Source organism: Balaenoptera borealis (assembly GCF_965194805.1).
Source record: "Balaenoptera borealis genome assembly, chromosome: 1".
Taxonomy (NCBI): Eukaryota; Metazoa; Chordata; class Mammalia; order Artiodactyla; family Balaenopteridae; genus Balaenoptera; species Balaenoptera borealis.
The window spans coordinates 150,462,127-150,486,179 of NC_138860.1; the positions used below are offsets into that span (position 1 = coordinate 150,462,127).

A 24,053-nucleotide genomic window follows, 5' to 3' on the forward strand; every position below is an offset into this window, starting at 1 on the left:
GTCCTGCGTCCCCTCCTTAGATGGGCGGGGCGGAAGGGCTGGCTGCTGACGGAACGTGGAGACAGCCTGGGGGCGGGGCTACGGCGTTGGCGGGAAATTTCTTTTTCTCCACCTTCTTTCCATTCCTAGGGAGGCCCCCGCTTCGGCTCCGGTACGCGGCTGGTAGCTGTAAGAGGAGTGCCCCTGGGGCAGGTAGATTTGCTGCAGCTCCACGAGCTCCTGAAGCGGGGACGGTGGGAAGCGGAGGGCTTGCGCCCAGCTCCAACAAACTGCGGCGCCCGGTGAGTGGAGTCCCACGGGCTGGAGAGGGATCTGAGCCGCGGGACTGAGGAATTTGTTCTCTGTGGACTCATTCAGCCATTATCCATTCAGCAGATAATGTACTAAGCGCCTATTAAGTGCCAGGCACGTTCTAAGCCCGTTAGGAACGTTTTACTTTACACATTGCGATTTCTAACACCTTTTCTCCCGGGGACTGCGACCTTGTAGCGGGGAAACCGAAAGCCCACAACAGAAAAGCGTGAACACTCCTGTCCTCAGCGCCCTGAGACTCTCAGTAATGATCTGAACCACGTGAACCTTCCATCTGCATGGCCCTTGTGAAGCAGTCGCATCTTTTCCTCATTTCGGCGTAGTGTATGTAGCAAGCACCACAGGGAAGGCGGAGCAGCAGAAGTTATTACCCGATTTTACGGATGTAGCAGTTGCTCCCAGAGAGAAAGAGACTTGTCTAAGTCCCTTTTTGTGACTAAGCGGCCTGAGCTCCTACCCAGGTCTTTTTTTCCCCAGAAGAGCTGCTCTTAACTGCTGGGCTCTCATCCACCTTCTTTCCAGGAGGAGAGTGTAATGGCACCTCTTTTACTTTCTCTAGTCTAACCCCGGGATAGAAGGGCCTTCTATTTTGACAGTTGGAAAAAGCACTGGACTTAGAGGCATGAGATGCGAGATTCTTATCTTGGACTATCTGCCAAATTGCAATGATCAGATATGGCAGTTTTCGATTTTAGTTATCTCTAAAAGTGGTACCCTCTTCCCTACTGTATTGGGTGGTTGTGAATGCCATTGGAGGTTTCTGGTGTGAGATCATGTTTATGAAGTCCCTCTGCAACAGTTTTTAATGTAACAAAGGGCAATATATGGACTTTAGAAGGTTTATGAATTCCCTGAAATTAAATGCAAAATTTTGTGTGAATTGTATGTGTTTCATCAAATTATTAAAAAAAAAAAAAAAGAATTACTGTCCCTTACACATAAATGCACTGGGGAAGTGAATTGACCATTTTGCAGTTTCTCACTTAATCCTCAGTAATTCTAGAATAGTGCCTGGCACAGAATGGATGATTAATAAATAAATATTGGTTTGAATAAAAGAAAGTTTCTATTAGTTTGGCCAAAAAGTTCATTTGGGTTTTCTGTAATATCTTATGGAAGTTCCCGAACGAACTTTTCCACCAATCCAATATCCCCATTTTGTGGGTAAGGAAATTGAGGCCCATTTGACCTTTCAGTCAGTGGCTGGGAAGCCTGCCTTATTGTAATAAGCATACCAGAAGCAAGCTGTCTTAGACATGTATTAACATTATCTACTTTCACACAAGGTGTTCTAAGGTAAGTGCTTAAGAGCACAGTCATTGGAATCCAGCTGCTCGGGGTTTGAATTAAGTCTGTGCTATCCTGTATAACACTGGGACAACTTACCATCTTGAAGTGCTAATAGCATCTGCCTTTTATTCAGCAAATATTTATTACTGAATGCCTACCTTGCACTTAGTATGGACTAGCATTGTTCTAGGATTATTGTGAGGATTAAATGAGATAAACGTATCAAGAGTTTTGGTTCTACCTCTGTCTTATTGGATCAATAAATATCTGCTATCATTATTTTTACTGCAACTCCCTTATCTGTTTTCCCTGGATGTGGCTCCTGGACTGGGTAGTGTGCATGTTCCAGATTTCTGCTATCTGCAACATTAGGAGCCTGTAGTGGGTATCTCCTAGAAGCCAAAGCCTTTGCTAGGCCCAGTCTGCCCTGCCTTTCCACTCCATTCATCACCGCTGTTGGGGAACCTCTTTGCTTATGGTGGATGAGATGCAGTGCTGGGTCGAGGGTAGGAAAGTGGGGTAACAGTGCAAAGAGGCCTGATATATACTATGATTTCCTTATGCTGCCTCTTTAGAAGGACTCCTGATTAATTTTTTGAACTTTTCATGGAAAAACAACCTGCATATAGAAAATGCACAAGTCATATACAGCTCAATGAGTTTTCTTGAAGAGAACATACCTGTGTAACCAGCATCCAGATCAGGAAACAACATGACCAGCATCCCAGAAGCACTCCACTCCCCCACTGTGCTTCCTTTCAGTCACCGAGGTTTCCTTCTATTCTGACTTCTAACACCATAGGTTACTTTTACCTGTTTTTGACCTTTGTGTAAATGGAATCAATATAGTATGTATTCTTTTGGTGTCTGAGTTCTTTAGCTCATTGTTATTTTGTGAGATTTTCCCCACATGTGTGCAGTTGTGGTTGGTTTCATTTCATTGCTGTATAGTGCTGCTATGAACATTCTGGTTCATGTCTTTTGATGATATGTTTGTTTTTCTGTTGGGTATATTCTGTTGGAATTACTGGGTCATAGGATATGCATATGTTCAGCTTTAGTATATACTGCCAAATTTCCAAAGTGGTTTTACCAGTTTACATGCCCTCCAGCAGTGTAGGAGAGTTTTGGCTGCTCTACATCCTTACCACACTTGGTATTGTCCTAATGATTTTTTACAAACAGTTCATTCAGGACGTCCCTGGTGGTCCAGTGGTTAAGACTCCATGCTTCCAATGCAGGGGGTGTGGGTTCGATCCCTGGTTGGGGAACTAAAATCCCACATGCCGCTTGGCACGGCCAAAAAATTAAAAAAACAAAAAACCAAAAAACCCAGTTCATTCATTCGTTCATTTGTTCAGCTATTATGTGCGAAGTCCTAACCTAGGCCCTGGGGACACAGTTATGAACAAGACAGACAAGGTCCCAAGATCCCTGCTCTTTTGGAATTTAACATTCTGATGTAGGAAGTACAACAAATAAGAAACTAATATAATGTTTATGGCTTTGATAATAGGTTGGTGCAATAGAACAAGACCCTGGGCAGTATAAGGGGGTGGCGAGTAACTTTCCATTGGGTATCAGTGAAGCCCTATCTGAGGAAGTTTCACTGGAGCTGAGACCTGAGCCATCCCTGCAAAGATATTCAGGAAGAGAGAACAGCAACTGTGTAAGTCTGAGGGCACTAACAACCTTGGTCTGTTTGAGGTTTGGAAAAGCAGGCCTGGAGCATAGTGACAGGCTGAGTTGAGGCAGGTTATGTGGTCCAGGCCCAGAGAGCCTTCCGATACCCATGCCTGCTCACCCTTTGGTAAATCATCCACCTTTGCATGCATATATGCTTATACTGGTCTCAGTGAACACAGCTCATGATCTAGAAAAGGAGTGTTAAATTTTATCTTGGCTTAGTTTTTGAAAGAGTGTGCCTGCTTTAGTAACTAAAATACGGTTTCTATTTAAAGGCATTGAAAGCATGGGTTTGATGACCTTAGGTATACAGGAGTACCTTAGGAGTATGGAGATAGTCCTTCTGTATGCCAGCTTTTAGTTTGAAAAAGTGTGATCCTTATGCCAGTGTTATCAAATATCATAGACACTGTGACAAATCAGAGCATTTATCCTGCAGTTAGATTATTTGAGAATTGTAGAAAATGTGTTGGGAGATTCCACTTTGCTACAAAGCACTCTCAGTGATATTCCAATTTTTTTTAATGATGGAGCTTATTTACTTGCATCTTTTGTCTGTATCTCAGTAGCCTGTTTTGCCTGATTTCATTGCGGAAAGGTGAAAAGTTACAAGTTTACTGATAGTTCCATGTTACATCTTCCATTAAAAGGAACGTATATTGAAGGTAAGTTAGAGTTAATATATTTCCTTGAACATTTATTGAGATTCAAACACTTTTACTAACTTTTTACCAAAAGATTACGAGATATAATGAGTCCAAATGCATTTTTACTTGAGCACAAGTCTCCTACTTGTTTTAACTCATCAGTCTGCTGTTGGTTCATTTCTACAATGTATTTAATTAAAATTAGATTGATTTTAATAATACTATGTTGTGAATTATACTCTAAATGTTCTTAATAGTAATCATTCAGGCATCATTTGTAAGCTGTGCATTTACTAATGACTCAATATCTTCTTTTTGCTAATTAGTTTCCTCAAATTATATTAAAAAATACCTTTTTTAAAAGCAGAAAATCTTATGGGTCAGAATGTTCCCAAGTAGAATGTAGTAAATAATGCTACTGACTTTAGGAAACCAGATTATTTAATCAGGATGTCAATATGCTATTCTAATTCTGTTGTTTTCAACATGGACTGAAATTATTGGTCCCTCTATCAGTAATTCAGAGAAATTCTGTCAGACTGGATTAAAAAAAAATTTTTTTTTAACCCCAGTTTTGTCAAACTTTAGCTCTATAAGAAAAGCATTGAATTTAGAGGAAAGGATTGTTTTCTTAATAACTTAAACTTAAGATAATGAATTGGCATTATTATTAGGACTAATAGATTGTAGCTTCCAAATTGTAAAGAGGATTGTCAAATATGTTTGGATTTTTCATTCTCATTTCAGAATTGTCAGTAAAAATGTCTTTTTTTCCGTGTACTTTAATACAGTTGTTTCTTTTCAGCTATTCACAATATTAATATCTAAGACCTGTCAGCTGCAAAGAAAAAGACCCCTTCCAACTGCCAGAGCAGTACAGGTTAGTGACCCTGGGGTTTTGTTTTGTTTTGTTTTTAAGGTAAGTGGAATGATACATTTGATAAAATCCATTGCCATTCCCCCAAATGCCCCTTGCATGTTTTTGCCTCCATCCCTTGGAAACCCTCACTTCATCCATCTTAGCAATAACTACCCATTATTTAACATTCATTTTAGAAAACCCCTTTAAGAAATCCTTCCTCCCTGAACAGTCACAAGACCTGGTCCTCTACCTTGCAGTAGTCTCTCTGGCTTTCTCTTGGCTCTTTGCACTGTTAGTTGTCCTTTCGTGTGGTTATATTTTATCCCTACCTAGATTATAAATGTTATAAAGATACTTACAACTACTGTATCACTGTCTTTTAGTTTCACATTATTAGATGTTTCACATCTATCATTGTGCCTTGTACCTAGTAAGCACTTCTAAACATCTATAGTTTTTTACACATTGACCTTTCTGTTTCCATGGATAGGAAGAGATAAGGCATAGTACCAGATGATACTGAATTGCCTATGTTTGATCTTCATAGAGCTTGACTTTTTCCTCAAAAAAGTTTTTTTTTCCTAAATCTGAAATGTGTGGGAGTGTAGCAGGGACAGAAAAGAAGGCTGAACCCACTGAAGGCAGGGACTGTGCCCTAGAATCCATCAGAACATATCATGTTAACTCAGAGTTAGTGACTTTTACACAGGAGCCATGGCCTACTGTCCTACAAGGCTGAGGACCAGACAAACTTATTCGTGGGTTGACAAGCCATTGGATCGAAAACTGCACTACCAAACCTACAAGTGAGTAATAGAGTCCTTTGGTGTACTGGAACTAATAGCTTCTTCAAGCTGAGCTGTTAATAACTTGTATCCAGGGTGTTCTAGGTACTATAGGTTGAGGATTGAGGGACAGAAAATATGAATTGATTGTAAGGGGGTGTGGGTTTGTTTGATGGAAGAAGATGTTAGCATAAATATAGCGGCTAGTGATACAGGAAGATATTACATCAGGTTAATAAAATTTGATATGTATGATAATGTCATATCTATTTAAGATAGGTTCTGTATAATTCTGCATGATAACAGAGTAGGATGGATGTTGTTACTACATCCTCTTAGCCCAAGACATCTCTGAACAATCTGATGTTGTTATTGGGCAGCTTTCATGTCTTAGGAAGCCTTTGTTGTTCTTTGTCAATAACTGAGAGAAGTTAGGGTTCATCCTAAGGCCTCTGGATTAATCATCCATGCTAAAACAATTCATTCAATTCATGTTATCTACTCTTGCGTGTGACTTTACTGGTAAATTGGTTTCTAGTAGGATTGGTCAGCAGAGAGAAACTATTCAGGGGGTTTTCTAGTTACAGAGCACATTCCTCTGTGCCCAGGGGTCTGAAGAGCTTGGCCCACCCTAAGAGATTTCCTAACATGTTTCTCTGTTATTTCCTAGAGAAATGAGTGTGAAAATAGAAGGTCGTTTGCCTGAGATTGACCTCCAAGTTGGACAGTTTGTGCTGATTGAAGGGGATGATGATGAAAATCCATATGTTGCTAAATTGGTTGAGTTGTTTGAAGACGGTGAGTTTGGGGCTGGAATGAAAAGTATTCCTTGTCACTAATGATTGGGAAGTGCTCTGTGGTGGGAACAGGGGTGGTTACTGATTCTTCTGTTCACAGCAGTATATAGGGTGTGCCTACGGGGTCACTTAAGCACCAGCTGTGCCCTCTTCCACCTAGTGAACGTCTTTACTCAACAGAGCAATATTGGGTAAAAATGGGAATGGAGGGCTCAAGAATTTAGCTTTTGCATCATTTTTAGGAGGGGGTAAGAAAGGCCATGAAGGCAGGATTGTTGGAGTGGAGAGAAAGGATGAATTTCGGAAGAAGGGGGAAGGGAAATAATAGGTGATTTGCACTCTAGTAGAGACGTGTCCTTTAATTTTAGCATGAGGAAGTTAGTAATTTTGCAAATGAAAAGTTACTTTTACTAGGGAGGCAGTAAGTTGGATTGGGTAGGTGTATCAGTTGGTTGACGTTCAGTCAGAAAAACAGAAACACTTTAGGTGTTTTATTTACCCAGAGGGACTTGTGTATAAGTGTTGAAATGGCTGGAGAAGCAAACAGTGGTGTTTCCCAGAGATCAGTAAGTGCAGAAAGCTGCTACTGCCCTTAAGGCTAGAGGAGAAAAAGGGAAGGTAGTGTGAACTGGTGCCTGCAAGGCCACACTCACAGCCGCAGCTGATTTTCTCAGCTGTTAACTCTCTGCAGACCAGAGAAGAGCACAGAAAAGTGGGAATGGAGCAGAACTCCAAAAGGAAGATGAAGAAGGATAGCAATTTAAACTATACAAAACTGCTTCTTCCAAAATCTAGGAGAGGAGTATGTGGAAGTTAGTCCTAGTCCTGTGGCAGTTTGTATGCCTAAAAGAAGGAACTGATAGAGTGGATGAAGGTATTTTACATTATAGAGATAGGGAGGATATTCAACAAGTATGGAGGAAAACTTCATCAAACTAACATCCGCTAGGGGGAGCACATCAGCAGGATGGGCTTTTGTATTTGAGGTTTGGGCCTTTGTGTATAGATTTTAGAACCATGTATTGTGCTACATTGGATGGCTTCAGCTTTCTCTGAAGAGAGCTAAGGAAGAGAAGAGGCAGTGATGATGGTGGCGCTAATGAGTGTATGTCCTTTCACTTGGAGCTAACACTGGTATGGAGTGATGTTAATGGTATATTATGATGATAAAGCTGAAGACTGCAAGCATATGTTTGCCAGAAGTCATCTCAGTGGCTGATGCTCTGAGTCTTGCTAGGAGTTTTGTTTTGACTTGCAAAATTTGTTCAGTACCTGTGATTAGAATTGCTCCTCTCAAACGCCTTTTACAATTTATGTGATGACCGATAGCACCATTTGGACGTGGAGCAAAGTGAGAAGAACGTGGGCGCTGGGTGGAGTCAGATTGCCACTGGTTGGTCCTGTGACCTTTGACAAATTATTTAAGGGCCCTAAAATGTGATCACTTCACCGGTAAAAGGGAGACAGCCATAGTACCTACCTTGTAGGATTATTGTGAGGATTAAGGTAATATTTATTATCTTTAACCTTACTTTTTCCATCTATCCCTCCTAGATTCTGAACCTTATTCCAAGAAACGTGCTCGAGTACAATGGTTTATCCGATTCTGTGAAGTCCCTGTCTGTAAACAGCATTTGCTGGGCCGGAAGCCTGATGCACAAGAGATATTCTGGTATGATTACCCTGCCTGTAACAGCAACATTAATGCCGAGACCATCATTGGCCACGTGCAGGTAGGTGATGCCTTTATCCTCAGTTCTATCTTGAAGCTTATTTCTGGCTGATTCCTAAACTGCATGATCTCCAGGATATTACTGGCTCTCATTTACCCCCACAGAAATGCATTTTTCCTGTTTGTCACCTTCTCTGCTTGCCTGCCTACTTCCTTTCAACAACAAGTACTTATTGAGAGCACTTACCATGTGTTAGAAGCCTCCTGGAGGAAGTGACGTTAGGTTGTGACCTGAGGAATGAGCAGGAATTAGCAGATGTATCTCAGTGGGAAATTATATTTAGCTGTGATTGTGGCAGGCATAAAGCACTTTGAGGCTAAATATGCTTGCTTAAATGAGGCCTTCACCTTGAGTGAATCAGTACAAAGAGTGTCATTGCTCCAGGCAAATGTGTGTTATGAGATTTTATGATAAATCAGGTTCTGAAGAGTTGTAGGCTGAATTGAGACACTGGTTTGGAGACTAGGATATGGGTTATTTCTCAAGCTATTTCAGGCCCCCAAATGGGATTAGATCAGGATGTGAAGTGTGGTCACATGGTGATTAGGTGGTTGGTAAGGCAGGGAGACCATGGCTTGGCATGACTATAGTCAGATTTTTCCACTCTATGGGCCCAGCATATCATGTGCCACAGAATAATTTATCTCTGAGTTAAAAGAGTGAAGAGTGAAAGGCAGATGTAGAAGTTGAAGCAGCAAAATGGGTGGATTTGGAACGGTGGGGGGGTGTTTAGGCAGGAGCACAGTGGTGGGCATGAGCAGGACTGTGACAAGCCGAGCTTGACTAGTGGTGGAAAGCCATTGTGAAGAGCACTGAGCTCTCAGGAGGTAAAGTGGGGTCAGATTTTAGAAGGCAGTGAAAATCAGTTTAAGTAATCTGATCTTGCAGAGTGGGTAGCCATTGTAGACTATTGAGCAGGGGGGCATGCTTAGACAAGTTTTTATGGGAAAACTTGGCATGGGTGAATAGAATGGACTAGAAAAGAAAACAACATGCGGTATGGATATCAGCAAGGAGGACTCTGTGGAAATATGCTGTGCCATGTCTGTGCCTCTTTTGCTTAGAAAAGTAATTGTTCCAGGTAAGAATGCAGACTTGAACGCTCTTTAATCATAGCTCTCACAGAGCCTTCGTTGACTCTTTGGGTCCTCATTTCTTTCTATCATCTATACTTCCTAAATTCAGGTAGTAGCTTTAGCCCCAGATGAAGCGATACCTATGGATCTGAAAAATGAGAAGACATTCTTTGTTAAACTATCTTGGAATGAGAAAAAATTCAAACCACTACCTCCAGAACTATTTGCACAGTTGGATAAGCTACAAGAAGGCAACCCTAGATGCCAGAAGTCCGTGGAAGCCAGAACTAAGAGTACAGAAAGCCCTTCTTGGACCACAGCAGAACGTGTGGTCAAAAGGATTGAATCAAGGCACTCCACCTCCAAATCTCGCCAAACTCCTTCCCATCCTGTCACCCCAAGGGCAAGGAAGAGGCTGGAGCTCAGCAGTAAGTGTAAAATGGGTCACAGTGGGCAATACTGAGGCTAAAGGAAAATGATAAAATATTAATTCATGCTACAGTATTGAGTTAGTGCAGCAGTGAGCCAAGTACTAATTGGACGTCTCTTGAAATATATATCACATAAGATTTACCATTTTAATCATTAAGTGTACAGTTTAGTGGCATTAAGTACATTCACATTGTTGTATAACCATCCGCATCATCTTCCAAAACAATCTCTCCAACCATTAAGCAATAACTTCCCATTCCCTCATGCCCCATCCTCTGGCAACCACCATTCTACTTTTTGTCTCTGAATTTGACTTCTCCAGATACCTCATATAAGTGGAATCATACAGTATTTATTCTTTTCTGACTGGTTTATTAAAGTTAGTATAATGTCCTCAAGGTTCATCATGTTGTAACATGTGTCAAAATTTCCTTTTTTAAAAAATTGAGATATAATTGACATATAGCATTATAACATATTAGTTTCATGTATACAACATAATGATTTGATATTTGTATATATTGTGAGATGATTACCACAGTAAGTTTAACTAACATCCATCACCATACGTGCAGCTACTATGGAAAACATTATGGACGTTCTTTAAAAAACTAAAAATAGAGTTGCCATATGATCCAGCAATCCCACTCCTGGGTATATATCTGGAGAAAACTCTAATTTGAAAAGATACATGCACTCCAGTGTTCATAGCAACACTATTTACAATAGCCAAGACATGGAAGCAACCTAAATGTCCATTGACAGATGAATGGATAAAGATGTGATATATTTGTATATATATGTATACAAAGGAATACTACTCAGCCATAAAAAAGAATGAAATAATGCCATTTGCAACAACATGGATGGACCTAGAGATCATCATACTAAGTGAAGTAAGTCAGAGAAAGACAACTACTATATAACATCACTTATATGTGGAATCTAAAATATAACACAAATGAAATTATTTACAAAACAGAAACAGATTCACCCACATAGAAAACAAATTTATGGTTACCAACGGGGAAAGGGGGTGGGGGAAGGGTAAATTAGGAGTTTGAGATTAGCAGATACAGACTACTATATATAAAATAGATAAACGATGAGGTTCTATTGGGCAGCACAGGGAACTATATTCAACATCCTGTGATAAACCGTAATGGAAAAGAATATATATATATATAGAATTGAATCACTTTGCTATACACCAGAAACTAACACAACAATGTAAATCAACTATACTTCAATTTAAAAAAAAAGAAACATCTGTCATGATACCTAGTTACAGTTTTTTGTCTTATGATGAGAACTTTTAAGATTTACTCTCTTAGCAACTTTCAAACATGCAACACAGTATTAATTGTAGTCACCATGCTGTACATTACATCCCCATGACTTATTTATTTTATAACTGGAAGTTTGTACCTTTTGGCTACCTTAACCCATTTTGCCCACTTCCTCAACCCCTGCCTCTGACGACCACCAATCTGTTCTCTGTATCTATGAGCTTGGTTTTCGTTTTTGTTTTTTAATTTAGATTCCATATATAAGTGAAATCCTATGGTATTTGTCTTTCTCTGTGTGATTTATTTCACTTAGCATAATGCCCTCAAGGTCTATCTGTGTCACAAATAACAGGATTTCCTTCTTTTTTATGGCTGAGTAATATTCCATTGTATATACATACCTCATTTTCTTTTTTTTTTTTAAAGTTTATGTAAGATTGGCTTCATTTATTTCCTTTTTTTAAAAATATTTATTTATTTATTTGGCTCCATGGGTCTTAGTTGCAACACATGGGATCTTCCTTGCAGCATGTGGGATCTTTAGTTGCAGCATGAGGGATCTTTAGTTGTGGCATGCTAACTCTTAGTTGTGACATAAGAGATCTAGTTCCCTGACCAGGGATTGAACCCAGGCCCCCTGCATTGGGAGCACGGAGTCTTAGCCACTGGACCACCAGGGAAGTCCCACATACCATATTTTCTTTATCCATTCATCCATTGATGCACACTTAGGTTGTTTCCATATCTTGGCTATTGGAAATAATGCTGCAGTGAACATGGGGGTGCATTTGTCTTTTCAAGTTAGTGTTTTTGTTTACTTCAGATAAGTACGCAAAAGTGGAATTGCTGGATCATATGGTAGTTTTTTGTTTGTTTGTTTTAAATAAATTTATTTATTTATTTTTGGCTGCATTGGGTCTTTGTTGCTACGCGCGGGTTTTCTCTAGTTGCGGTGAGTGGGGGTTACTCTTCGTTGTGGTGCACGGGCTTCTCATTGCGGTGGCTTCTCTTGTTGCGGAACACAGGCTCTAGGTGTGCGGGCTTCAGTAGTTGCAGCATACGGGCCCTAGAGCACGTGGGCTTCAGTAGTTGTGGTGCACGGGCTTAGTTGTTCTGCAGCATGTGGGATCTTCCCAGACCAGGGCTCAAACCCGTGTCCCCTGCATTGGCAGGCGGATTCTTAACCACTGTGCCACCAGGGAAGTCCCTCATATGGTAGTTTTATTTTTAGCTTTTTGAGGATCCTCCATACTGTTTTCCATAGTGGCTGCACCAATTTACATTCCCACCAACAGTGCATAAGGGTTCCCTTTTCTCCATATCCTCGCCAACACTTGTTATTTGTTTTCTTTTTGATGATAGCCATTCTGACAGGTGTGAGGTGATACTTCATCTTGATTTGCATTTCTCTGATGATTAGTGATGTTGAGCACCTTTTCATGTACCTATTGGCCATCTGTATAGCTTCACTTGGAATAATGTCTATTCGGGTCCTCTGTCCATTTTTTAATCTCATTGTTTGTTTTCCTGCTATTGTATGAGTTCTTGATATATTTTGGATATTAACCCCTTATCAGATATTTGATTTGCAAATATTTTCTCCCATTCAGTAGGTTGCCTTTTCATTTTGTTGGTGGTTTCCTTGATGTCCAGAAGCTTTTTAGTTTGCTGTAGTCCCACTTGTTTGTTTTTACTTTTGTTGGCTTTGTTTTTGGTGTCAGATCCAAAAAATCATCATCAAGATCCATGTCAAGGAGCTTATTACCACCTATATTTTCATCTAAGAGTTTTATGGTTTCAAGCCTTACATTCAAGTCTTTAATCCATTTTGAATTAATTTTTGTGTATGATGTAAGATAGTAGTCCAGTTTCATTCTTCTGCATGTTTCAATTCTTCTGTCCAATTTTTCCAGCATCATTTAATGAAGAGTCTGTCTTTTCCTTATTGTATGTTCTTAGCTCCTTTGTTGTAAATTAATTGGCCATATACATATGAGTTTGTTTCTGGGCTTTCTATTTTGTTCCATTGATCTGTGTGTGCACCAAAACCATACTGTTTGGATTACGGTAGCTTTGTAATATAGTTTCAAATCAGAGATTGTGATGCCTCCAGGTTTGTTCTTCTTTCTCAAGATTGCTTTGGCTATTTGGGGTAAAATCTCCTTTCCGTTTAATTTTTTGAGGAACCACCATACTCTTCCATAGCAGCTGCATCATTTTACATTCTCATCAGTAACACACAAGAGTTCCATTTCCGCACATCGTCACCAACTATTTAGATCTTGTTATTATTATGTTGTTTTATATTGTTATTTTCTGTGGTTTTGATTGTAGCTATGCTAATGGGTGTGAGGTAGTATGTCATTGTTACATTTCCCTAATGATTAGTGATGTTAAGCCCTGTAATTCGCTAATTCTTCAAGAGCTTAGCTACTAAGGTGACATTGCTTTTAGATCCTTAGTGGAAGAGCTAAGAAATATATATATATTTGTTATAATATAGTGTTAAAACTCTTAAATTCATACTCGTACTTCTAATCTATACCATGGGGTTCTTTCCATCCTTCCCACATTCCATAATTCCAAATCAAAATTGATTTGCAGTTCTTTATGCCTTTAGAATATATTCCACTGAGGGAGTAACGTTACTTTGATTAAATTTTTTTCTTCCACTAATGGTTATTTTATTGGTGATATACAGTTAGGTTCTTTCATTTCTGTTTAATTTTAGGGCTTTTCCCATCTTTGATTGATTTTCAAAACATTTAAAACATTAGCATAGTTAAAGAGTCAAAACTATTTAAGACAAAGTGTACTCAGATAAACCCCATTCCTTTCTTTACCCTTGTCCCTGTTTCTACCTCATCTTTTGTAGGTAATCAATTTTATTAGTTTCTGGTTTATTTTTCCTTTGGTTTTTGCAAAAATTAACAGATAAATCGAAACACACACAGACATATATACACACAGTCATACACAAACGTGCATATAATTTTTATTTTATTATAGTTTTATTTCCCATTCTTTCTTACCCAGTAGGGTATTATACTGGATGTATTCTTTTCCATCTTAACTTTTTTCACTAATAATATATCTGAAAGCTACTCCATGACTGTTCTGAGAGCTCATCCTCATCCTATTATGTGTCCTTAATTTTTCTGTTTATGTGCCAAGTTCATTGAGTATACGTTATTTGCATTCTTGGTAGCTCCTTAGTAGGAGCTATCAAGAATACAAATGTTTAGGAGCTGAATATAAACATATAAAACATTTTGGAAATGCAGAAGACTACTAGAGAAATAATTTGTAATACCACCATTTAGAAATAATTGAGTGTTTTTTTCACTGTTGATTTTGTAGGATCTTGAAAGTTAGGGTAAAAAATTTAAACTTGACACAGTTACATAATTAGATGAGGCAGATATGATGAAAATATTTTGGATTGTTTTTGACAGAAAGATGGGGAAATGAGGCATGAGGGAGACCAGGACATTGGGACATTTTTACATTAATCTAGACATGAGCTACCCTCATATTTACCACACAGGTACTAGATGACTTCTTACCTTGTCTGCAGCTATTCCACATACACCCTGTGCTGTGACTAAAGTGAACTCCTCTGCCCAGTGCTTTTCTGCCTCGTTGCCTTAGCTCACATCAATCTCATTTATTCTCTTCACTTATTCCCCTCCTTCCCCTTTCAACTCTGTTGAAATTTTGCCTTTCTTTCAAGGTCTGTCTCAAAAGCCATGTTTATTAGCACTTAGGTGCTTTAGGACAGTTTTTAAACTTCATACTATAGACGTTTATGTGTATCATCTGCCCTGTTAGTTTTGGCTGCGTTGGGTCTTCGTTGCTGCACGCGGGCTTTCTCTAGTTGCAGCGAGCGGGGGCTACTCTTCGTGGTGGTGCACGGGCTTCTCATTGCGGTGGCTTCTCTTGTCGCAGAGCATGGGCTCTAGGCACATGGGCTTCAGTAGTTGCAGCATGCAGGCTCAGTAGTTGCGACATGCGGGCCCTAGAGCATGTGGGCTTCAGTAGTTGTGGTGTGCAGGCTCAGTAGTTGTGGCTTGCGAGCTCTAGAGCGCAGGCTCAGTAGTTGTGGCACACGGGCTTAGTTGCTCCACAGCATGTGGGATCTCCCCAGACCAGGGATCGAACCCGTGTCCCCTGCATTGGCAGGCAGATTCTTAACCACTGAGCCACCAGGGAAGTCCCACATATCTTTTAATAGCTCAATTGATATTTATGAATGAATGTCCAGGTTCTTGGTGCATTTGGTCATGGTGAGAGAGGAGCAGATCCAAATGTGGCTCTGTGTATTCTTAGAACCCAGTTGGTTACCCTAACCCCCCACCCCGGGGACCCATCTTCTCTCTGTTGGTAGATATAATCTGGGTTAAGAAAAATCTAGGACTTGGTATTACTCAACAGAGCCATTGGTATAAATTTTTTCAGATGCTGTTGAATGGGGCTTGAGGATATGCAGTATCACCCTGGTTGAGAACCACTCTTCTGGTAGATTACATCACAGAAAACCTGACCTGAACATTTATCTGTAAAAGCTGATTTAACTGTTGACTTATGGTTCTAGCTAGCAAAATTACTCGTAGAATTTAAGAGAGAGTCTAAAAATAATAAGAGCTACCTGGCGCAGGAAAAGAAAGCATAGAATAATTCAGAATATGGATAATTCATGTCTTTGTATCACTCAGTGAATGAATTTATCTATAAAGAGATTAGGGGTGTATATAGTGCTAGTTATAAAATTCACACATTGTCTATGGTGATTTCTCTTGAACTTAGGTTTCCCTAGGACGCATAACACTAGGATTTCCCAGCAGACTTCATGGGCCTCGTTGGAGTCTCCTGGAAGAATGAAACGGAAAGTGGCCTTCTCTGAGATCACCTCGCCTTCAAAGAGGTCTCAGCCTGATGGTCCTCAGAACTCATCTCCAGCTCTGAGAACCCCAGAGAAAGCTGGAGAGATTCAGCAGTGTTGTGCCGAGGATGACAAGAAGCCTTCACCTGATGGTTGCATGATCCTGAGAACTCGAGTCCCAGCTTTGAAAACGACAGAGACTAGTGAAGAAAGAACACTTACTCCTATCAAGGGGGGACAGAAATCCTCGGTGGTGCCTTCTGTGATTCTGAAACCAGAAAACATCAAAAGGAGGTGACTGGGAATGCTCCCCTGCCTCCCACAGAGCAAATCGAGATCCTTCATGTGATGTGAAATGTGTGGGTCACAGCCGATAAACCTGCCTGTGTCACAGAATCACCAGCTTTTCCAAAATACAGATTTCTGAGCCTTTCCCTAGATGTAGGAAATTAACCTCCAAGTGTTGGGCCCAGGAATCTGCATTTTTGAGACGCTCTTTGGATGATTTTGATATACCCAGCTGTCCTTTGGGGATCACTGCTCCAGAAGATAATTTCCCAAACCTGAATTGCTTCACAGTCCTGGATTTCATTACTTGCTGTGGCTCTTTGCCACATTTTAACAGTGATTTTCTTAGTTTTTTTTCTTTTAAACTGGAAGCCATTTTCAAATACATATAGTACAAGAAGATAATGCATCTAGAAAAAACTCTGCAGTTTGACATTGGGCAATGTTTGTAAATAATGGGCTGCACAGGGAATGTGACAAGCCTGAAATTTCAATGTTTCCTGCTCAGAAACTGCAGCACCTGGCTTACCTAGTTTGCTTGATAAATGCTTTGTATTGAAAATATAGCTGCATTTCTGCTACCCTTGAGTGGACAGTAAATTCATTAATATGTCAGAAATTAAAAAAGGATAAGAAACTCTGCCTAGGATTAGTATATTCTGATCTCTAGTTGGGGAGGTGATGAGTCTGATTTAAATGATAAGCTTTTGGCAAACTTTAATCTCTGGGTTTGAGTCAAACTTCAATTACAAACTTTTTAGCAAAGTGTGATTAGCTCCTTCCAAAGTAGCTGCAGAAAGAATAGGAGCCAGTCAGGCCACCTGACTATCTTCTAGTCCTGCTGTTGATCCCTGGTGCCCAAAACTGCTTTCCATAACCTTGCGCTGGTATCTTGCAGGGAGGCCAAAGAACCAGTTCAGGATGAAGCTACCTCTACTCCCCATCGTATCCGCAGAAAGAGCTCTCTCTTGACTTTGAATCGGATGAGGCAGCAGCTTAGGTAAGACTGCTGCTTGGCAGGCACAAAAACATCCTGCCATTTGTGAAATCTGTAATCCTATTTCTTAAATCCTCTTTTTATTTCTTGTTTGTTATTTGCTAATCCATTGAAATTCTCCTTTACCTAGTATGTCTGGAATTATGTTAATTTCACATAAACGTCATAGTTTGAAAGGGGCAAGAAACACTGCCCTGGCCTTAGGTGGCTCCCAGGGCCCCATAATCATCACACCCAGCAAGACTGTTAGTGCGGTGCCTAAGAGCATGAAATTTGATTCTGATAGACTTGGATTTGAACCTGGGCTTTGTCATTTACTATCTGTGTAACCTTGGGAAGGTTACTTAACCTTTCTAAGCCTTGGATTCCTCATCTATAAAATGGGAATAATAATAAACAAGTCACAGAGTTTTGCAGGGTTTAATGAGATAATATAAATAAAGCCCTTAATAGAGCTTCCCAGTAGCAAGAGCCCAAGAAGAGGAGCACATCTGATATTGCTCGGTTGCAGGAGAGACTCTGCAATACCTCGAATCCACACTGATATGCTAGGAGCTTCTTATGTAGACTTCAAACGTTGAATATCAGAAAATAATGTGTCCTACCGTTCAGGTTTTTAGGTAATAGTAAAAGTGACCAAGAAGAGGAAGAGTTTCTGCCGGTAGCCAAGATTTCAGCCTCTGACAGTGAGGAGGAAGAGGCTTCCACACCCCCTCTTCCAAGGAGAACACGCAGCAATGTGTCCAGGAACCTACACTCTTCCATGAAGTCATCCTTACAGACCCCCTCCAAGACACCAAAGAAAACCGTAAGGTTCTTTTAGGTTTATTTCTCGTAATTTAGAAATTGTGGTGACTGAGGTCACACAACTAATAACAGCTGGGTTTTGAGCATAGGTCTGTCATATTCAAAGCTATGCCACTTGGAGTATTCATTGGAGGAAAGGTTCTTTTTCTTTTTTTTTTTTTTTAACATCTTTATTGGAGTATAATTGCTTTACAATGGTGTGTTAGTTTCTGCTTTATAACAAAGTGAATCAGTTATACATATACATATGTTCCCGTATCTCTTCCCTCTTGCGTCTCCCTCCCTCCCACCCTCCCTATCCCACCCCTCTAGGTGGTCACAAAGCACTGAGCTGATCTCCCTGTGCTATGCGGCTGCTTCCCGCTAGCTGTCTATTTTACGTTTGGTAGTATATGTATGTCCATGCTACTCTCTCACTTTGTCACAGCTTCCCCTTCCCCTTCCCCATATCCTCAAGTCCATTCTCTAGTAGGTCTGCATCTTTATTCCCATCTTGCCCCTAGGTTCTTCGTGACCTTTTTTTTTTCTCTTTTTTTTATAATTTAATTTTTATTTTATATTGGGGTATAGTTGATTTACAATGTGTTTCAGGTGTGCAGCAAAGTGGTTCAGTTATATATATATATACATATATCCATTCTTTTTCAGATTCTTTTTCCATATAGGTTATTACAGAGTATTGAGTAGAGTTCCGTGTGTATTCATGGAGGAAAGGTTCTACGTGAACCCTAGGACTGAAAATGAACCCAGTAGACAGTGATAAAATTTGAGTCCAAGTTCCTTTTAAGATACAGAACCGAATGGCCAAGAGCCAGACTGCCTGAGGGAAGGACAAGAACTGTAAGAACGCGTTTCCCATGAAAGCTGGCAGAGGGCTTTGTGCGCAGTCAGTGCTCAGTGGGTATTGAATCCAGGGCTGCTGAGCCGTGTCACTGGTTTTGTTGTGCCACTCAATGCACTTGAGGAATAGGGAGCACTACTAGGTGTTGGTGATGAATTGTGTAACAGAAACATGGAAGAGGTAAATGGATGTCTCTGCTTTCTGTGGAACTTTAGCAGAGCATTGAAAGCTATTAAGAAAAGAGGGTCTTACTGTGTTCAAACATGTTTGAGAAATGTTTGGATTAAACAAAGTTAAATTGGTTTCATTATCACATGACTTCTCAAGGCCATTAACTTATTAATGTTTTTGTGAGGGCATTAGTATATTAGGAAACATTTTTCATGGAGCATCTTGTTCTTTAGAACAATTTAGAAATGCCTAATTAGGGGCCTTTATAAAGCTGATCTCCATTTTTCCATATCAAGAAAAATGTGATTGGGCTTGGGTTGAAGTCAAAGAAAAGACCTTTAGGGAAGGAAATCCAATAGATTGCCTTTGGACGAGGCAGTCTTGTAGAGTAGCTCACCCAAATGATCTGGTTTGATTGCATCTCCTGGGTCCCACCCAGAAGAAGGGATTTGTGGGGGGAGCTCTTTAGCATAATAAAAAAGGTCAGAAGTCCACCTTTTTTTAAAAAAAAAAAACTTCTCAGCAAGGTTTGTTATTATTTTCCTGTTTTCTCCAGAGTTAATAGATGTTAAGCTGTTAACAGGGTCTAAATGCTCTTCTGTGTTTGGGAAGAGGTGTAGAGACTATCGCTTTATAGCTTGGCTACAAGCAGAGGGTGGGTAGGTGAAATGCCCCCACAAAAGGGAGTGCATTGTGGAAACACCATGAATACTACTGGGTAGCAGGCCTGCTCTAACGAGCCAGCAGCAAGGAAAAAAAGAGAATAGTGAAATCGGTCTGTGGGCCTAAACTGAATGACCCTATGGTTTGAAGTGGAAAAATCTGGGGAGGTTTCTTCAAGTACTGTGTAGTGGATCGTGGAAGTTCTGAGCTAAAGATTGACCATATTTTCAAAGAAGGCTAGAAGAAGATCTTTTTAATTTTAAAAAATTTTTTAAAGATGCTTTTTTATTTTAATCAGTGAATGCAACTCATGGGGGCGGAATAGAGGAGGATCTTATGAATCAAACCCAGTTTATGCCTGCTACTGTACCCTATTTGGGCAGAGTATTTAGGATTTTTTAATAATTTGCCTTTCTTTGAAGATAGTATTTTACTTTGAAAAGTATTTAATCCATACTTTTATTCATTCTTTCCTCAGACTGACATTGTTTTCAAATCCTAATACTATATGTAAATTAGAAATAAGAAGTTGTGTTTGGACTATGAACAAAATGTATGTGTAATGTGAGGAGAGAAAGGGAGAATCTTGGTAATTTATACAGGAAGGAACTAAGAGGAATTCACTACCTCTATTCTTTTTATCAGCTCATCATGAATCAGATTTGCTGATGCATCCTGCCTGGATGGAGTGTTGCTTTGTTTTTTCCTTCTGAAATAGGTTCTGTCTCTCTCTTTTTTTATTTTGGAGTATAGGTGATTTACAGTGTTGTGTTAGTTTCAGGTGTACAGCAAAGTGATTCAGTTATACATATACATATATCCATTCTTTTCCAGATTCTTTTACCATATAGGTTATTACAGAACATTGAGTAGAGTTCCCTTTGCTCTACAGTAGGTCCTTGTTGATTATCTAAATGTTCTCTCTTTCGAATACAGCCCGAGCCCAGAACACCACGTCACGCCACTCCCCGGATCCGCAGCCGAAACCTGGCTGCTCAGGAGCCCGCCAATGTGCTGGAGGAGGCCCGGCTGAGGTGACGCCGCTCAGGGGCCCCTGCTTTCGTTCACATGAACTGGGAGTGCTTTGTAGTCATTGGTGTACATAATAAAGGTAGAGAGTAAGATGAACATGTGTGTTTAGAAAGAAGAAACCTCAAGCAGTGTCTGGGTGAGCTACTGTGGACGAGCTCGGGGAGGAGTGTGCAGTCCACTGCCACCGCTTTCTCAGGGTTGGAAGGTGATGGGTCAGGACACTGCTTCTCAGTTGCGGTACCCTTTAGAACTGCGTGGGGGCTTTTTCAAAATAATAAGCCTAGATCTTGCCAGAAATCAGTTGAATCAGAATCTCATGTGGGATGAGGTCCACCCATGTGATTTGGGGAACCTCCCCAGGTGATATGTACTCTTAGTCAGAACCACTGAGTTGGGTGATTTGTCTGGGTGGAGAAAGGCCAAATGAAGAAGTTTAAGAATGAAGGCATTCCCTTGGATGTGAGATTAAGGTTTCAAATAGAAACTATAGATAAATCTTTTCCATTTATTATTGAGTAGATAGTAAAATGCTTCTAAAGTCCTCCTTTTCCCTCATTTTACCACCAAATTTAGGCTGCATGTTTCTGCTGTACCTGGGTCTCTTCCCTGTCGGGAACAGGAATTCCAAGACATGTACAACTTTGTGGAAAGCAAACTCCTTGACCATACTGGAGGGTGAGTCATGTTGAGGAAGCAGGATGCTCAGGGCAGAAGGCCCTGCTAGTACCACCTCAGGTGCTGTAGTTCACCCAAGCGGTCTTTCCCTGGTGTCAGAACAGGCAAGGCCATTGCTGAAGCCTAAGCTTCTGAAGCAGTTTTTGTTATCAAAGTAATTCTATAGAATTCTGTCTTACAGAGAAAATGACACTGGCCTTTTTTGGGTGGGCACTTTGCATACAGCCTTTCTTATAGAATGAATGATTCTATATAAACAGGTCCTGCTCTGATCAGCTTCCAAGGATGGTCCTTACTGCTCCCACCTCCACATTTCAGGGGCCTCTGTCCTTCCTTCAGCACACATTCTCATACTCATAACTGATGATAGTGTAAGACAGCTACACAGACCTAGCCCGGGGTCTTCTCTTCTTGCCCCAGGTGCATGTACATCTCCGGGGTCCCTGGGACAGGGAAGACTGCCACTGTACACGAGGTGATACGCTGCCTGCAGCAGGCATCCCAAGCAAATGATGTTCCTCCCTTTCAATACATTGAGGTCAATGGCATGAAGTTGACAGAGCCCCACCAAGTCTATGTGCAAATCTTGCAGGTGAGCAAAGCTGTTTGGGCTTTTTGTTTTGGTTTTTTTGGTTTGTCTTTTGGTTTTGGGGTTTTTTTTGGCCACGTGGCTTGCAGGATCCTAGTTCCCCGACCAGGGATCAAACCCAGGCCCTCGGCAGTGAAAGCACGGAGTCCCAGCCACTGGACTGCCAGGGATTCGCCTGTTTGGGCTTTTTGGAAAATACAGTTTCTGGGTGGCACAAAGGGAAAGGTTTACTTAATTTTGTGCATATTACATGTTTACAACTTGCCAAGCATTGTCCTTTGTGTAGAGGTAGCAAGGGCAAAGAAGGCAGAATTCCTACCCTCAAGGACCTTGAAGTCTAGGAGCTGGATAGGCATTTCTGGAAGCTAGTACTTACCAACATGGTGAAAACCATTTGTACACAGCAGGCATTGTGGCAACTCGGAAAAGGGGTTAGAGGTGGGCGGAAGTTTGCATCTCACTTTTTCATTCATTAGCCGTTATCTTGGAACCAGTAATGTCCAGTTACAGAGCCATACACTAATGATTTTGGAGGGGCTTCTGGGGCCAGCCTGTGGCTCATTTGCATTTCAAACACTATCTGTTGTCTCTCGTTGCCTTCTCTTCTCCTTCCAGTGGAAGGCAGAGGGTAGGATACTGAAGTCCTCAGGCTGAACAGCTTCTTCTATGTGCAGATTTAACTTTAAGCCAGGGCAGTAAAGTCCTGACAGTTCACCACTCACTCCCCCACCCGCCCCGCCCCGCCCCGCCCCACTGCAGAGGCTGACGGGTCACAGGGCAACAGCTCACCACGCCGCAGAACTGCTGGCTAAGCGATTCCGCACTCGAGGGTCCTCTCGGGAAACCACTGTGCTGCTTGTGGACGAGGTAAGGAGGCGCCCACGGAAGGGCTGGAGAAGAAGTGGCGTGGCACTTGATTGCAGTGTCCCGGGAGCAAATACTGGGTGGGAGGAAAGTCCTGGCTGCCTTCTTCCTTCACTCTGGTGGTGAGAGGCATGTGTCTATTGATGTCCTTGCTGGTGGTGTGACCTGAGAGCACATGAAGCTAAAGCAGTGGTAACAGGCTTCACTCCGGGGCCCCGGCTCCGTCTCTGTGGTTGACCCTGCGTCTCTCCCCATTTCCTGGCAGCTTGACCTTCTGTGGACTCAGAAACAAGACATAATGTACAATCTCTTTGACTGGCCCACTCACAAGGAGGCCCGGCTTGTGGTCCTGACCATCGCCAACACCATGGATCTGCCAGAGCGCCTCATGATGAACCGGGTGTCCAGCCGACTGGTAGGGCCATTCTCAAGCTGTTCTAACAGACCCATAAGCTGGGCCAAGGAGTTCTCCAAAAATGAATACATAGGAATCTAAAATAAACAGGAAAAGTAAGAAATGTGATTTCTGAAATTCTTATAATTACTAAGTTGGAATTAAATATGTCACCATTGCATGGCTTTCTGCAAACGTATCTTCTTGGTGTTCTGCTACCTCTGCACTCTTAAACTGCACAGAGCCCTAAAGGTTTAATTATTTAAAAAAATACTTAAGTGCTTACCCTTGTCAGGCAGTGTGAGATGCATGGAGTATGGCTGTGAACGGGGCAGACACGGTCTCTGCCCTTGTGGACCTTGTGGTTCAGCAGGAGTGAAACCGGGAGCCGAGCTGGTGCATGTTGTAGAGGCAAAGATCGTCCCACCCACTCTAACGAGAGCACCTCTGCTCAGATCTACTTGTAAATGATTCCATAGAATAAAAGATTCTGTTAAGCTAAATGAAAAAACAGTTGAGAGCTACTGCCCTACAGGATCCCACAGGCCATTGTCAGTAACAAAAGGAGCTGGAAGCAGTGGTAGTCCTGGGATGAAATGTGTAAATTGTTACATGGGACTTGGAAATCAGGTTTGGGGACTTGCAGGTGGCTTTCCACCAGGACTATCGGAGTGGGAAATCCATGAACTTGTTCCTCTGTCATCTTGACTCCCCAGGGTCTAACCAGGATGTCCTTCCAGCCCTATACTCACAGCCAACTGCAACAGATCCTGGTGTCCCGACTCAAACATTTAAAGGCCTTTGAGGATGATGCCATCCAGTTGGTAGCCAGGAAGGTAAGTCGCCCTCGGGGAGCTCCTAGTCACACCGACAGTTTTTGCTGAGTATCTGCCCATGTGAGGCCCTATGCTGGGTGCTCTGGAGATGAAGAAAAAATTAGG

General features: G+C 41.3%; 1 protein-coding gene across 1 annotated transcript in view; it reads left to right on the forward strand.

Moving 5' to 3' along the window:
• Positions 1-47: 47 nt before the first annotated feature.
• ORC1 (origin recognition complex subunit 1) overlaps positions 48-24,053 on the forward strand; it is a 33,251-nt gene continuing 9,245 nt past the window's right edge. Inside the window, exons 1-16 of the mRNA XM_082370726.1 lie at positions 48-281; positions 3,855-3,953; positions 4,741-4,815; positions 5,507-5,603; positions 6,253-6,380; positions 7,934-8,112; positions 9,298-9,616; positions 15,716-16,085; positions 16,978-17,079; positions 17,689-17,884; positions 20,495-20,592; positions 21,164-21,265; positions 21,686-21,857; positions 22,614-22,721; positions 22,984-23,133; positions 23,829-23,948. Coding sequence (XP_082226852.1) covers positions 5,512-5,603; positions 6,253-6,380; positions 7,934-8,112; positions 9,298-9,616; positions 15,716-16,085; positions 16,978-17,079; positions 17,689-17,884; positions 20,495-20,592; positions 21,164-21,265; positions 21,686-21,857; positions 22,614-22,721; positions 22,984-23,133; positions 23,829-23,948 — 2,136 coding nt within the window. The 5' untranslated portion in view covers positions 48-281; positions 3,855-3,953; positions 4,741-4,815; positions 5,507-5,511. The remainder of the gene's footprint in view (positions 282-3,854; positions 3,954-4,740; positions 4,816-5,506; positions 5,604-6,252; positions 6,381-7,933; positions 8,113-9,297; positions 9,617-15,715; positions 16,086-16,977; positions 17,080-17,688; positions 17,885-20,494; positions 20,593-21,163; positions 21,266-21,685; positions 21,858-22,613; positions 22,722-22,983; positions 23,134-23,828; positions 23,949-24,053) is intronic.